Source organism: Anser brachyrhynchus (genome assembly GCF_964034855.1).
Source record: "Anser brachyrhynchus genome assembly, chromosome: 13".
Classification (NCBI taxonomy): Eukaryota; Metazoa; Chordata; class Aves; order Anseriformes; family Anatidae; genus Anser; species Anser brachyrhynchus.
In genome coordinates, this window is record NC_137708.1 from 18,361,718 (window position 1) to 18,377,755 (window position 16,038).

The 16,038-nt window shown below is 41.4% G+C and overlaps 1 protein-coding gene across 4 annotated transcripts in view; it reads right to left on the bottom strand.

The window, feature by feature from the left end:
* PAK3 (p21 (RAC1) activated kinase 3) overlaps positions 1-16,038 on the bottom strand; it is a 180,343-nt gene that overhangs the window by 21,155 nt on the left and 143,150 nt on the right. For all 4 annotated transcript variants that reach the window (XM_080554448.1, XM_080554449.1, XM_080554450.1 and 1 more), the window contains 5 exons: positions 14,958-15,058; positions 10,138-10,291; positions 8,459-8,496; positions 5,860-5,991; positions 4,648-4,810 (listed from right to left, as the gene is read on the bottom strand). In XM_080554448.1, coding sequence (XP_080410574.1) covers positions 4,648-4,810; positions 5,860-5,991; positions 8,459-8,496; positions 10,138-10,291; positions 14,958-15,058 — 588 coding nt within the window. The remainder of the gene's footprint in view (positions 1-4,647; positions 4,811-5,859; positions 5,992-8,458; positions 8,497-10,137; positions 10,292-14,957; positions 15,059-16,038) is intronic.

Consider the following 16,038-nt stretch of genomic DNA (forward strand, 5'->3'; position numbering starts at 1 on the left):
TGGACTCTATAAAGACTTTTTTTTTTTAAACAGTCCTTTGGAGGTTACCTGTGTCTCTGGACCTTGACAGGGAACTGGCAACGTGTAAATATATAGATAGGACATGGATATCAGAAACGAACAAATGTCCATGCAAGTGCTTGTCTGTTGTCTACAAACATTAATGAGAGCTGGAATAACAGAACCTTTTTTTTTCTTCATTCAGAATAAATACTATGTATGATTCTACACAAGTTTTAATACTTTCAAAGATGAAATGCACCTTGGGTTCTAGAATCAATTTTTATGAATAGGTGCCATTTCAGAACAGGAAGACCATAGCAAAGGGTTTACAAGAAGGGATCTTCTCAATCTTTCAGTAGTTTGCCAAAATAATGTTTTCATCCTTTTAAAGAAGAACATCTCATGTTATAATAAATAATTACGGTTGTTTAAAAAGTATGACCCTCACAACTGATTACCTCACAATTATTTACAAAGGAGACTGTGCTTGTGCCATTTTAACAACTGTCTTGCTTGCCTTCACCCTGACCTGGACCAGTAACAAGCATTTGACTCTCAGCAGGGAGATCCTCACAGTTAAGAACCGTGATGCAAAACAACAGCAGCATTCCTCTGAAACCAGCATAGCTAGCAACAAAGACAGCTGCACAAGGAGATGCTGGTAATTCCATGAGTGCAGGTGATGTGATGCACAAAGCAGGCCAGATGGGGTGCTGCCACCTCCTGGCAGCTCCTGGCTGCAGCAGAGGGAAGGCAGGGCCAGCCCGTTTGGCCCAGGCATGGGACATCCAGGTCCCAAGCAATTTTGGAGCACGCGCCATTGAAAGCCAGAATTAGAGCACGCACAGCTTGATGGTTTCTTGCCCACTCAGAGATGTAGGCAGTCTGAATGGGAAGGAAAGAAAGCAGCAATCAGTATACTAAGTTTATATCGAGTGAAAGAGCCAAAATCTGCTAAATTCAAACAAATCCAAAGGAGTTATTCAAAAACAACACTGTTTTTTCTGGTCCAGCAGTTGCCTACATAAAACACAAACAACAGTGTCTAAGTTGTTGGTTAAATGGCAATCCAAATGACTTTGAAAAATTTAAGTGTGAATGTACATCACTGAAATGCTTGGAGGAGATTAGCTTAGGAGGAAAGATTGCCCACATTTTGCAAAATACTTTGACTGATCTGACAATATTCCTGCATCACCAATACAAATACGTACTTATTCACCTCCGTGTCCAAAGCAAAATGAGGTGGCATGCCATTCACTGTAAGCAGTGAAGTAGCAAACACCTCTCCCGCTCTCCAGGCCGGTTCTCCAGGGCAGAGGGCTTTAAAAGCTGGATGCCCAGCCAGGGATCCTGCCTGCCAGCACGGCAAGGAGACAGGGCATCGACACCATCTGCTACACTCCTTGCTTAAACAATTTTCCTGGTCCTGGCAAGATCACTAAAAGGAGCTGCAGGGGAAGAGGTTTCCTTTGTGCAGCAGTACTCACTCCCCTCTCCCGGCACTCCAGGAATGCCAGCCAGTGCCCGCTGCTGATGGCACTGCAAGCACTCGCTGGCTGAAGATGCTGACATAGTCCCAAGTAGCCTGAAGTGATCCTGCCCTGCTGTCGCAGCCTGCGAGAGATACTGCAATTGTCTTGCCTGGAGTCAAAGCCAAGGACATAGCACTTAGATGACCCTGGTTAACTTTTGTATTTTCCTCTGGTCGGAATGCCAAACGCTGCCCAGCTCCATGCAAAGCAGAGGACACACCGTTTTCAGCTACACTTCAAAATCCATAGCTAAAATTGGACACCCTGAAGACGGCTGTTGCCGAACTCCTGCAGTGGGATCCTGGAGCAGAACAAGGACAGCTTCCCAGCCAAAGTGAGAACTCGCTGAAACATGCAACCTGAGATGAAGCTTTTATTCTGCTTCACTAGAATGGGTCTTTGCTGTAAAACAACTCTTCAGCCAAGAGGATTATGACCAGAGGACTCTGGAACTCACTTTTTAATGGAGTGAAAGAAGGGACATAACCAAGAAAAAGCATTCCCTCCTGCTCGTCCAGGAGGAAGCTCGCACTGCTGAACTTGACCACCCCCCACCAGACCGGGATCCCCATGAATCTCTGCAGTACCAAACCAAGCACTGCCGTAACCTTGTGCTGGGCTGGGTAACAGGAAAAATACTGCGTTGGTGTTGTCCAGCTTGGTGCTGTTCTCAGCTAGTAAATGGAAATGCATATCTACCAGGACAGACACCAGAAGTTCACAGATGTTCACGTTAGAAAGGACTACAGAAAAAGAGAGACCGGAGAACAAATACTTCGAATAAAATTTTTCCCAATTTGCTACTGACTCAGATTTTATAGTCCTTCCTAATATCTTGAGGAGGTGCTTTTGCAAGTTACTTGTTTATGTCTGGTATCCTGTAATTAAGCCACTGCTTTTCAAGTATGATAGCACTGAAATCAACAAACGGGCTGGTGTGCAGCTCCAGCTCAGAGGAGCACTCCCTATTCTGGACCAGAGATAAACATACCAGCTATTTTGGTGTTTTTAAGCACTTTCCTTTACTAAATCCTAAATTAAGTGGATAAGAAAGCAGAATTGGGCCACTTCTGTTTCATAATTACAGTGGAACATATTCATGATTTCATTACAGACAGAGTTTTGTTTGATCTTATCTCAGTATTACAGGCTTTACTCCCTAGTAAAACGTGTAATGAATGTGCCTCTAAAAAAACTCAAGTTATTTCAAGCAGAGAAGAGTTATGAAAGCAATTTAAGATAAAAGAGGGCAAGGGACATCATCTAAGAGTAGAATAAAACCAACTGCAGAGTAAGTAGGCAAGGTGGAGAAGTCATATGAGTTTGAAAACAAACAAGCAAACAAAAATCACCCAAACCCACATGCTTAAATCTAATTAGCCCATGACTACAACAGAAGAGCATCACCCCCATTTTTAGATGGCTTCATGGAAGTACAGAAAGATTTTCATTGTCCACATCACAATTTGCCAAGGCAGATCTTCAGACCTTGCACTGAGTATCAAATTCTTAAGAAAGTAAAAACATGAAAGCATGAAACATTTCAGAGGTGTAACCCTCAATAACTCAATGGCTCAGTCCTGATCTAGGTTACACGAGCTTCAATAAATGATATGCATACTTAATGTTCAAGTATGCAGGGTACCTGCAGATCTCATGGTAGATGGCCTGCCTCAAACATTTAGCCTCAGATGAAGGAGTTATAATTTCTCCCTTTATAACCTGACATACCTGCAGATAAACTTCCTGCTCTGGAATAAACACATTATTTCATTATCTCCTCAGCTAAAGCCAGGGAACTTATCCCTTCAGTACCCCCTAATGGCACTGAGATGCAGTTCTATACGGTCCTGTCAACCTGCCAAGGGTGCAGAAAACGACACAAGCAGCAAAGAAATGCTTCAGCTTCTGCAGTCACAGCCACCATCAGTGGCAGGGACGTAATGACAAAGGTTGGTTCAGCACAAGAACGAGCCACTGACAAACCACCGTGAAGAAGCCACGTACAGACTGTGCTCTTTCCAAGTGGTTACCTCCATTAAAGGCACAATATTATTGGCTTTGAGATCAAACACAAGGAGGCGTAGATCAATTAACTCATTGTCCTAACAGTTAACAGGAGACAGAGTGAACTGGGGTACCTTATCAACTCAAGGGTTTGTTATCTGACAACACAGCACTGAAAGCTAGAACGTGCAAGAAGCTGATTATTGTGCTGTAAAACCATAAAGGGCTTAATGTGCTTGCCTAGTGTACAATCCATGCAGGGCTTTGGGGCTAACAGTCAGGATTCTGATGGCATTAACTGGTTGGGAGTCAGGTATGTCAAGGTGTCATTTATCTGAGGAATATGCAGTGAATGTGCTGGAGGCTAGCTCCTGAGAAACGCTTGCAGTGCAGTTTTATCTGATCAGGTCACATAGCTGTGTCTCGCTGATGCCTCTTTATAAATATAAAGCTAAGAAATAAAATAAGGATTGCTATAAAAGTATTTTTTTTAATTTATTTTGAGGCACACTGAAAACCTGTTCTCTATCCATGGTCTCAACTCATGTCCTTTCAAAGGAGTCCTCTGTCAAAACAGAGAATTCTTATAAAAACAAGCTCTGATATATTAGTGGTAGTGGTAAGAACACTAGAATATCCTTGGAGGTGTCCCCCTTCATGCTGAAGGAATGGGCTTAGTTCCGTAGCTGTCTACAGGTTAAAAGAGAAAGATTCCTGTATTTTGGCTCCGATGACTGGTGAGAAGTCAGGAATCTAAAGAGAATTTAGGAAGCCAAACATTCAGCTAAATTTGGGCATCAGCACACTGGAGTTCACGAGGTCATTCACTAGGCCACAGACTTCTGCTCAAGCAGAAATAATCTCTTATTTTGCCTTTAGCACAGGCAGAACCTCAGGCAAATCCAAGCCAGTCACAGCTGGCCTCAGAGGCAGAGGGAATATCCAGAGTGCTCCTTCACTTCCTCTAAGCACAGTAACAGTTTGTGTGAGGAGTTGTAATTGACCCTTTATCACTAAACTAAGGTTGATCATTTGGTATATAAAATCTTGAGACACGCATACAATACACTGCTTTATCAGACAAGAAATACAGAATACGTACTCAGTTTCTCTAGGATCTCCTCGTCTGTCATCTTGGACTTTTTTCGCTGCCGGTCTGTGTTTCTGTACAAAGTATTCGTGTTCGAGTTTTCAGGCTGGGGAGTTGTGGCTTCTTTAGCCGGTGCTGGTGCAGCGACAGGTTCAATTACAGAGCGAGTGTAGATCTGTGACAGTAAATTACTGTGTGTCAAAAAGGTGGATTGCAGAGTTGCCCCGAGACTGTGACACAAACACTTAGGAAGATGCTGTCTGCCACACCCAGGACTCTTAAAATGTTCCTTTTCACTTTCCACTTCTCAAATAAGGATAAATGAAGACTAGTTTTACACAAGTTCACGGCCAGTTTCATTTTCTATTTTATTTTCTGAAAGATGACTGAAACAATGAATTTACTGTGCTGCCAGAATAGAGAAATGGCTATGTCCAGGGCCTTGTTCCTTGTTGCTCATCTGTTTATATGGGTAACAAAATGACTCGCAGTTGGAACTTTGCTAACAGTTCCAAAGATGGCACCAATATAGTGCTGAAGGCAACAGTTTTGCAACAGAAATAATGAGCATTAGGACACTAGTTTTACCCGTTAAGATAGGTATCTGAATAGAAGCAGCGAGCATTTCCCTTTTCTGGTCATAACTGCTGAACTGACTTCTTGTCAGTGTTTCAAGCTTTAAGTAGCGGCCACTAGGACCTGCATTATAGTCTTTCAGACTTCCACTTTCTCTTCATATTGCACAGCTGTGTAGGATTCTCACCAAACTTCAGCCATGTACAAGTTAATAGTGTAGTCTAAGTTATTCATTTAGGTCCTCATATAGTGAAGAGGGATGGGTACCTCCAGGGGGTAGTTTCTCCTGAATGTCCTACACAGGTGTGCAATGGATCTGGTGACTGCTCCTTCCACTTGATGACACAGCAAGCCCACAGATACTTTGGACAAAGTTGTTCACTTTTATCCTAGCAGCATTAAAAGAAACAATGCTAGCTCTTAGCTGATGCTAAGATAAAATTCATTGTTCCAATCAGCAGCACAGGAAACTCTTAACTAAATAAATAATTAAGTTCCATCAGATTTTCCTGGTGTCAGTAGCTTGGGTGAAGCAATACCCCATGACAGGGCTCCAGCCCTCAGACCCTTCACCAACGTGCCCCAAGTGCTGTCTGATCAGAAACATTCATTACACCACAAGCAGTGCTGACTAAAGCTGGGACCTACTGATTTTGTATGTTCAGGCCGTGGTGCAATAACAGGCGGAGGTTCATTGTCATCTTCCTCTTCCTCATCTTCTTCATCCTCTTCTTCAGAAACAGAAGGCGCTAACGGGGGTTCTGATGCTGTTTTTGTGCTCTGTGGACAGACAGTAGCATGACTGACAATCACCACGTTGGCACTTGGGAGGTTTGATAATTACATACAACTCTGCTTAGCTATCAGAAAGCAATCTATACGTGCTTATAGTAAGTCCTAGACACCTCTCTTACACACCCTACAATTTAAAGGTTACAAATTACAATGTTTTGTTAATTCATCTTGGTGTTTTTCATTTTTGCTTTTTAGTTTTTACAATAATCTATTACATATGCTACTGAACTGTGTCATGTGTACATTACTGGAGTAATGAATTAAACAAAAACAACTGAATAATTCCCATGTTTTGTCAAAGTCCTATTTCACCTAAGTAATGCTTGAATCTATCACTAGAAATCACATCTAGTTGCTAGTTCATTGCTTTGGCATTGTGTTTGCAGAAATGGTACCAGTTAATTAAGTTAACAGGTGTCTGCTGGCTAGGTTAATTAGCACACTTCAAAGTGCAAAGTCTCCTGCATTTGTCTTGCAGGGAATTTTGCTTTGTAGAGAAAGGCTGTTTGTTGCTTTATTATTTTACCCCGGGGGTAGTCACATTACATGTTTCCACAGTGCTGAATTTCCCTGTTCAGCTCCTTTTCACTACCGTCTTCCTCTTTATCTAATCATAAAGCAACACACTGATCTCTCCACTATTTCTCTCTTACTGCGACAGTGACCCAGAGTGAATGCAGCCTCTCAGCGGCACGGTGCATCCTGCTGACCTCTTGGTGGCTGCCAGGCAGACGTCCCAACTGCTTACCCAGGCTCCCATTACAGCAGCGGAGAAAAAAGCTACTGCCAGGGCGCAGTCGACCTTCAGGCAGAAGTACAAACACAGGGCAGGCGAGGGAAGTCTGGCTGATCAGTTTAGACACAGATAAATGTCTATGTGTAAACAGAAGCTTAGAGTGCAGATATTTAAAGTTAAGTGAGTTGAAACCCACTTATCTTTAAAACGGTATCAATTTAGTATAGTGCAAATAGCAGTAACGGAAAGCCCACAGGAAACGGGGGGAACTAATTCATCTTCGCACCGGTGCTGTACTGCACAGCTGCATTCGGTCACCTGGATGTGAACACTCTGGCATATATGCCAGCAATACACACGTGAGAATCCTATTTTCTGTGAGTTGCAGTTCTATCACCCAGCTTTCTAAGGTAAATGGCTATTAATGTGACCAAAAGTAGGGGGGATGATACAGGAGATATCCTCAGCACTAGTTTAAGGGGCAATGCTATCAAGGGTGCCCTAATGGGAAGGTGTACATTACTCTGTCATGTATTAAATCAGTGTATAGCTTTCTATATACATCACTAGCATTTTGCTTACATGGGGAGAGAAGATATTAAGGCAAAAATAACGAAGGGAATAATCACATTTCTGCTCTGTTAAATTCTTATAACTTTTTTTTTTCCACTGGGCTCCACGTTTGGTCTAACAGCACTAAATTGTGTAGCTAGAACTTAAAGTCATATTATTTAATGCTAGACTCCCATTAAGGAGTGAAATGAAATTTAAAAAAACTCCAATGACTGCTCACTCTTGTCAGAGTTGTTTTCTTTATAACATTCAACCAGCATCCTATGAGCAGGTAACTTTCAAAAGCTGACATCTTGACGTCTCACTGCTGGCTATGTTTACTAGAACAAAATAGCACAACATCTGCCAGTGTGTCCATACCCACTGGAAAAGCTGTCTGGAAGGTTTTACTATGCTCCCATGAAACCCAAACTTCCTTTTAAAAGTTTCATGTTTTATGAAAGATAATGAAAGTGGTATCAAATGAAAATTTATTGAAAAAGAAGTGTGAATATTCAAAGATGATTTTCATTTCATTATACACAGTCTCTGCTGTGTAATCACAAACCGAAAACGATGTTGCTTAACACTTGAAAATAAAGGCTAAATCCCTACTCAATCATTTGCTATTTAATGCACTAACATTAACACTAATAAATCTGGTCAATATTAATGTGAATGTCATGAGAACATCTTTGGGATTGCTACAGCAAGTCAGTATTAATTAGAGTGAATCATTACTTAAAACTTTCTTTCTATGGTTCCAGTGAGTTACATATCAATTATAGCCTTATTTATATTCAGCTACATATCCAGCTGTACTAAGGATAAATCATAAAATTTAATAGAAATGGTTTCCAAGTTGTTAAAACTATATGAAAATGGGCTAATTAGACAGTACTGCATATTGTTGTGAATTATATATTCCACCACGGCTAACAACAGTATGCAATCTTCTGTCTGCAAAAGCAGACTGTATAAAATCTGTAGAGAAGTTCTTAAAGGGAACTAGAAAATAGCCAGTAATCCTTTTGGTGCTGCTGCAAAGACACTTAACGTACTTCCTTTCAGCCCATAAGGCTGGCACTCTATCATGAAAGTCAAAGCTCACAGTTTGCTCCACAATCACATGCTTTGAAAGCAAAAGGTTACTTTCACACTCACCGAAGGATGGGCTTCTATGTATCCATGGGCGCTTTTATCTGCAATGTGCACGGGAAAATTAACACCGTTATAAAACAGGATCCGTTGTGGGGAATCCCACAGAACAAGTAAATCCAAACTGAAATCATTTTTCTTTCACAACGTCCCTCCAGTAACAAGAGTTATTTTACACAGAAAGCAAGAAGCAGGACAATATACTAGGGTATTGTTTTTCTACAAATACAAATTTTTCTTCAACATCCAATGCTTCCACTGCCCAAAAGAGCTAAAGCAGTTATTGTTTTTTGTTTGTTTTTAAAATAAATTGCATGCATTGATTCTCTCTAGCTTGCTGCACGTGTCCCCATAAAAGCTTCAGAATCCCCCTTAGCTAGGTGGGTTCTGTTCTGACACAGCCCAGTAACAGCTAATTAAGATGCTAGATCCTTCTTTTAAGGCTGGACAGGAATACATCCATCCTTCTAACTTTCAGTAGTACTGAGCTCAGGAGCATACACTAACTGTTTAGAATTTTGCATTTCATCACAGAAGTACTTGCTATTTTAGCAGACATTAAATGATGCTTTCCCTTAAAAAAGAAGACAGACATTAATACTTTCTGGAAATAACTGCACGGTTTTTAGAAGATCCTCTGAGAAGCTGCCCCAGCCTGCATTTTGGGAGTTGTATTGGTTGAACCAGCAAACTGAGGAAATTACAGACTCCAGCACCACAGACTATCACGTGTAGGAACTGAACCACTGCAGGCTAAGTTACAAATGCTTTCCACACCCTGTTGGACACAGACACCCCCTCATCAGCTGAAGCTGTTGACACAAGCTTTACCAAAACAAACGCATCTTACTGGTATTTCTGTTTTAAATGCATCTCAGTTATTAAGAAATAGCAGAAGAACACATCAATACAAAAGCCAGATGTGCTGCATCTAGAAACACCACTGCTTTCTTGCTAGATCTGTCACGAGCTGGGGCTTGATTAGTGAAATGAGAAAAAAACATGGGCCAAAGGAAAAAAAAATAAAAAGGCAAACTACAGCACAGACTTGCTTTCTCATTTTTGCAACTCTAGACTACAATTTTGCAGAGTGTACACAACCATGAGAAAAATGACACCACCATCACGTTTTCAGGCTTTGGCATGGTAATGCCTAAATCATGAGGATCTTCCTGGAATGCCACAGAGATGGCTCTGGACATTACTGCTTCGGGACTAGCACAGCTACTTTGGGACTTCTCTACAGCTCATACAGAAAATCCTTGAAAATTCTTCTCTTCATAAAATACCACGAAAATTCCTCGTAGTCCATAATCTATTGCTCCTAGGATCAAACAGTAATTCATAAGATGAACTAAACGAGTGTGCCCTGTACCCCTGAACACTGCGAAGTAACAAGAATGCAAAGACATAAAATAGAAGTAAACATGATCTCTGGCTGCTGATGCTTCTGAATAAAAATGACAGTGACTGCCTAGCATCTTATTTAGTTCCGAAAACAAGACAAAGAAAAGTTAGAGTTTCAATGACATTCGTGGACAAAAGGGGAAATTAACTCATTTCAGGAGTATCCCACTAGGAGTAATTTTCTAAGGTTGCTTCTTGACCACTGAGCATTCTTGAGCTTCAGTTTGATCCACTTAGGTGCCTGACATCCCTTTTTTTGCAGTGAGATGGTAACTTACCTCCTGACGTAAAGCTCATATATTTCTGGTTGTTAACTGTTTCTTTGGAATCATAAAATTTGAGGACGTCTAGAACTGCTTGTGGGTTCTTCTTCTGCTCTAGTTTTGTTATGTTGGAGGTCTGTAGTAGCCTGGCCCACTGCTCTGGAATGCCCTGTAGATGCCAAGTGGAAAGAATGTTAATTTAGAGTATTTAACAGCTGCAGCTGTACAGATCTTTACCAAGATCCCATGCTACCTGTAAGATTACTTTCAGAAATTTTGATTGATACCTTACATTAAAATGAGAAGCTTAAACAGTAGATGCAATCATTCTCTTCTCTAACAAAATACAGAGATAAAACCAGGATCCAACTTTAAAAAGAAAAGAAAGTTATGATCGTGACAGGAAAAAAAGTGCATGAAACTCATCTTTAAATCAATTCTGCTCTTCCATGGAATAATGATTTAAGGCTTAGCTCGTTTTCCTGGTGATTCGGTGCAGACATGACAAGACTATTCTATATTTGTGGACAACACAGTGTATTTTAGGAGCTTTACACTGGATTTTTAATGCTTAATAATGCAAACATGTTGGTGAAATGATCACTGCTGTCTGATTAAAAGGTAAACCCCACCCTGATAGGACAATTTTCAGCATTATCAGGGAACACAGAGGGGTTAAGCATCTGCGTTTAAATTGTCAAAATTGTAACACTGAGTTGTACCACAGCTACTGCTGTTAAGGATGTCTCTTTTCTGAGCTCCTGCAGCTCTGTATGTTCTCGACTGTAAAACTGCAGAAATTCAGGACTCAGAAAACAGGCTGAGAGTGCCAATGCCTTGTATGAATTCTCAAACATCTAACGAGGAAGGGTGGCATTTGAGAATTGATCCAATCACTGAAAGCCACAACTCCGCATTGGAATTGTATTAACAAACATTGCTTTAAATATCCAGTATAATTTCCTAAATTTGAGAGCCTATAATTTTCCCCATTTACTGCACAGCCAACATCTACCAGCGAATTTGTAGGGCTTACTGAATGAAAAACTACACCTGAAGTGCATTTACGCTTACCCTTGGTGCCACCCCAACCTAGATACACATTTTAACATGGCTTCTTCCTAAGAAGTTCTCTGCAAAACAATGTGTGACATGGGCCTCCAGAGTTTGGGATTAATGAAAAAAAAGTGGGATAAGCCAAGCAACAAATCTACTGCACACACATCAACCTGCTGCTGCAGTGCTATGACATCTCAAAGAAGCACTTTGATGCAAGCTTCTTTTGGGCCTGTGACGCACCTCTGGGAGCTTCCCTGTGCACATCTGTGAGCCATAGAGATCTGGCTGTAATGGACGTAAATAAAGAAAGAAAAGAAAGTTAAAACAGAATGTGGGACAACTTAGAAGGTGGTAGGAGGTGAAACCAATGGGCCAAAATGGGGAAAGTCCCATCTAAAATGGGAGCTCTGAGGTAGGTACTAAATAGGTGGCGGACAGGCTACAGGAAGGCAGGCTTAGGAAAACAGAAAACTCATGACCGTTCCAAAGTTTGGAAGCATCATTCCCCCTCCTCGCTTTTTTTAAGCCAGTTTTTCTCTCCCTTCTAAAAATGCATTACTGAGGATTAACGGCAAGTGACTAGAAAAATTACTCATGGTTTCTTTTTCTTTTTAATTAAAAAATAAAGATAAAAGAGAAATATCTGGGCTTTTACTGTTTGTCTAGTTTTTAAAGCCAGGTCAGCAATTTTGAATGGCTCTACACGAGATTTTCCAGTGGTTCCCCAGCCCCACAATCACAATTGGCCATTGCATGAGTCAACAAAGTGCAATGGAGAAAGTGGCTGGTGAAACTCAGATTTCGCACTGGGAGGTTGTGTGTGGTCATAATCCGAATAATCTACATGTGCCAGACTGAAAATTGGGGCAATTCAGAAGGCTTTATTGAATTAATAATATGCAACTTCTTTGGAGTTTTAGCCACACCTTTCTCCCACTTGCAAATCCTGTAATCTTGAAGCTTTAAAAGTTTGGTTTGGAACCGTGTCTTATTCTAGACTGGGGATCAGGAAACTGTTCCAAAAATGCATGCCTCACAAGATGCACTCAAAGCCCTGCAAACCACACTTCTTCCTCCATTCAGAAAATGCAACTGTTTCTTCAAAATCAATCAATATAAAGCTCTGGAAGCATGCTCCCACCCAACAGTTTTGAGCCAATTTTATTTTGGGCTTTAAATCCTAATTCTTAGCAAGTGGGGTTGCTCCAAGCATAGTGAAATGGAGATATAAAATACGATCATGAGCAACAACGCAGCTTGGTACTCAAGGCTGAAAGCCAAAACTCAGGAGCCCATGCAGGTGTCCCCAACTTTGCTTTGAGATGCAACTAAGGGCAATCAGGTGATGCAGCCAGGGGGTGACTGTTAGGTGTTAAAACATGGTTCGATGCATCGCACATAACCAGTAGAGCAAACACCAATGGCATGACAACTGGAATAATTTGAAACTTAACAACAAACAAAAACATACGAAGAAACCATATTTGTACATGTATTGCACATTCCCATGGCACTTCCAAACTTTTGAAAGAGACAGACAGTGTTGTCACTAGACAGTGGGAATATTTGTACGTGGTATGGCTACTGGCAGCCCCTACAGCAGGACTGCCCGGCTGATACACCAGTTGGACCCAGGCTGGGACAAATCAAACATGTCAGATGCGACGTGAAATGCAATGCTTGCATCTGGAGACTCACTGGGGGCTGACAGGTAGTTCTTAACAGCGCGATTCCCTTGCTGACTGACATTTTGCTCCACTAAGGACGGCAGAGTTAAGCCTTGTGCTGGCAAGCTGCATGGGAGGAGTGAGGAGTCACCTTTCTCTTTGGTTTGTTTTAAATCAGTTGGAGCCTTCACAATGTGCAGCACTGCACTTGCACAATTTAGGAACAAGAATTGCTGTAGAAATGTTGTGAGAAGCAGCAGCCGTCTCATGTCTGCTATTTTCAAAGGGGAAAAAAAGATATTAAAAAGAAGTAGTGCTACAGCAGTAACAGTGAATATATTTAGCCAGGTTTTGTCCTGTGAAGGGCTAGGACCCGTGCTGGTGGCATCTCACACGAAAATCAACAAACTCCAAAGCTACAGACTGTTTTGATGCAGTGGATAATAGCAATAATATTCACACTGATTCAAACCGTCATCTCTGAAGTAGATAGAGAACTTAGAACTCAAGTGCGTTAGCCTCTGCTTCCCTCCTTTTTGCTGCAGCTGGCAGGGAAGCACAACTAACCGGGATCCTCGCCACCAGCCAGCCAGCCTAGGAGAGAACAGGTAATGAGTGACCCATCACGTTTGCGTAGAGCCAGAAGGAAAGTCTGAAGCACAAGGCAGAAATACAGGCAGTAGGTTGAAAGGAAGAATAAATAGAGGAAAGGAAGAATAGCTCAACATTCAGTGGGGAGAGCAGTGAAACAAGGAAGGAAGGAAGAAATAAGAAACTCCAACACAAAAATGGAGAAAACAAAAGCATAACATATAACGTGGTAAGAAGATAAGAGAATGGTGCTGAAGAGAAACCCGAGCAATAAAGTGGCTACAGAGAGAGGCAGAGAGGAAAAAGAGAAAAAACAGGGTAGTAGGGAAAACAGTATTTTAAAATTTTATGCTAAGTTTCTGAATGCAAATGACCACATCTGGGTACTTTAAATGAGTATTTAATCAAGCACTAGGGTTCAGCACAAAAATAATTTTTGAAAGATTTTATATCTTTTTTTTAAACTAAAGCTAATTAACTAGTCTACATACTTTAAATGTAGCCGTGTTTCCTAATTACTAAGAATTTTTCAGTTTCACTACTTCTTTGAAGACACGCTATCATTATGTGTGTCCTTTTCCTTTTACTGTTGCTAGTACTATTACTGCTGCTGTTGAAGTGTACAGAAAGTTTCCAGCCTCCTGAAATGTTTTTGAGAAGCAAAAATAGCAACAGAAGTAAAAAAGTGATGAAGAACCCACATTTAGGGCTCAAATTTCAGAAATCAACCAGACTTTGTCCAAGCAAGTGATTTGTCCCATCCTGTTTGGTGTATGCAGCACACACTACAGTCTGACATACGGTGAGAACACAGTCTGACCACTTAGCTCACAGGGTACTACTGATGGTACGGAGAGTTGCTAATGTTTCCTCTCACCTCTGCAGTTCAACCAAGTGTAAGCTTACTGCCATCTCAGCTTCACTGAGTAATGGTTTCAGCACCTAGCCAGCAGTCTGAGAGAAAACGCTTTGAAGTCCCCTGCAGACTTCAAGGAGCTTCTATCAGACTCATTTTTCCCAATGCTTCATATACTTTGTAATATAAGTAAAAAAAGCTGATCACCTAGCCTAACAGGCATAGTTTGAAGATTATTGAATTAAAATGAATGGACTTCAACAGTGCTGCTGCTTTCTGAGCATCCCCAAGAGCTGTCTGCAGAGCAGCTGGACTTTGCACTTTGGGGCCGATTGTCTACAGCAAGACAGACGCTATGCGCATATGTGGGGTTTTTCAGTGCTTTCCCAAAGACTGAATAACCAGCCTGTGGGACTGGTAAAACCATACACCTACGTTTTTCTTAAGTTTTCATTTTCCACAGACACTCTGCTGATAATCCTTGGAGAAAAAAAAAAGCAGCCTGAATCAGAAGTAAAACACTCCAAACCCTAAGCCCAAAAAATAAAGGTCTCTTTCTTCACAGCCTGGCTGTTGTCATCTGAAGTTTCTGGCAACAGGCAGCTATTTTACCATCAAGAAAGCAGAAATTTTAGTAAACATGCAACACAGCAGTTACTTACTGTGAATTCTCCAGTGACGGCATCAAACCCCACGTGAATCGTGTGTTCAAAGTCTGAAGGAAGAGAGATCTCCGGACGTTCTTTCTCTTTCTTCTTATTGGCTAGGGGCAAAATGTTAACATGCACTTATTTTCTGTACAGCTTTTCATTCAAAAATTATCACAATCATGTGCGCTCAAAATAGGGTTTTAAAACTGGGTAACAGTTCAAAGGTTACTTGACAATTAATACAACACCAGCCTGAACGTCAGCCCCTGCTTTGAGAAGGTCTAGAAGGTGATATTTGATTTTGGTTTTCTTCCAATCAGTGTCACAGCTGCCAAAGCAAGGGAATTTAAGTTCATGAAGTAGTCTCCTTATGCCACCTCTACCCAGTATGACTTCTACTGTCAGTTCTTTTCTCCATCAAGTTTTCATATCTAGCCACTAAATTCCTGTTTGACTTTGCTCTCTGGGCTCCTGCAGAAGTATCCAGGACGTGCACGTGTGAGCCTGTCTGCATGCGTCTTCTCCACCATGCTCTGAACCTGTCAAAGTCAGCCAACTCAGAGAGGAGAGGTTTTAAAGATAACCAGGTTCCTAAAAGTCCTGTGAAAACAGGCAGAATGTTTGGCAAACTCCCAAACACACAGATGAAGGTAGCATAAACCTGCGTTCAGATACCCATTCTGCTGACAAGTACTTGAATTATTTGGCTTCCCTGGAGCACCCACACGCTCCAGGAGCGACCACCACGTGGTTGAACAATCCCGTGCAGAGCATCTGTAGGATCCTCTTTAGTGCCAGGGGCGTATCTGTAACAGCTGAGTGGGAAGCTGCTGTTCTACCAAACACATTTGTCATCTCAGTGACAAAATCACATCCTAATGACGGGAATGGAGCAAATATTACAGTGTCCACTTGTAGTATGGGAAAGTTAGAAATGCAAACTCAGGAAATAAGACACGTGAAACTCTCATGATGAATGCAAAAAAAAAAAAATAAAAAAATGACATCATCTTATGTCTTTAAATTGAGCACCCCACACCTCAGGATCCTGCCTTTCCTCTACCACCCTTCCTATTCATTTAACGTATCCCTG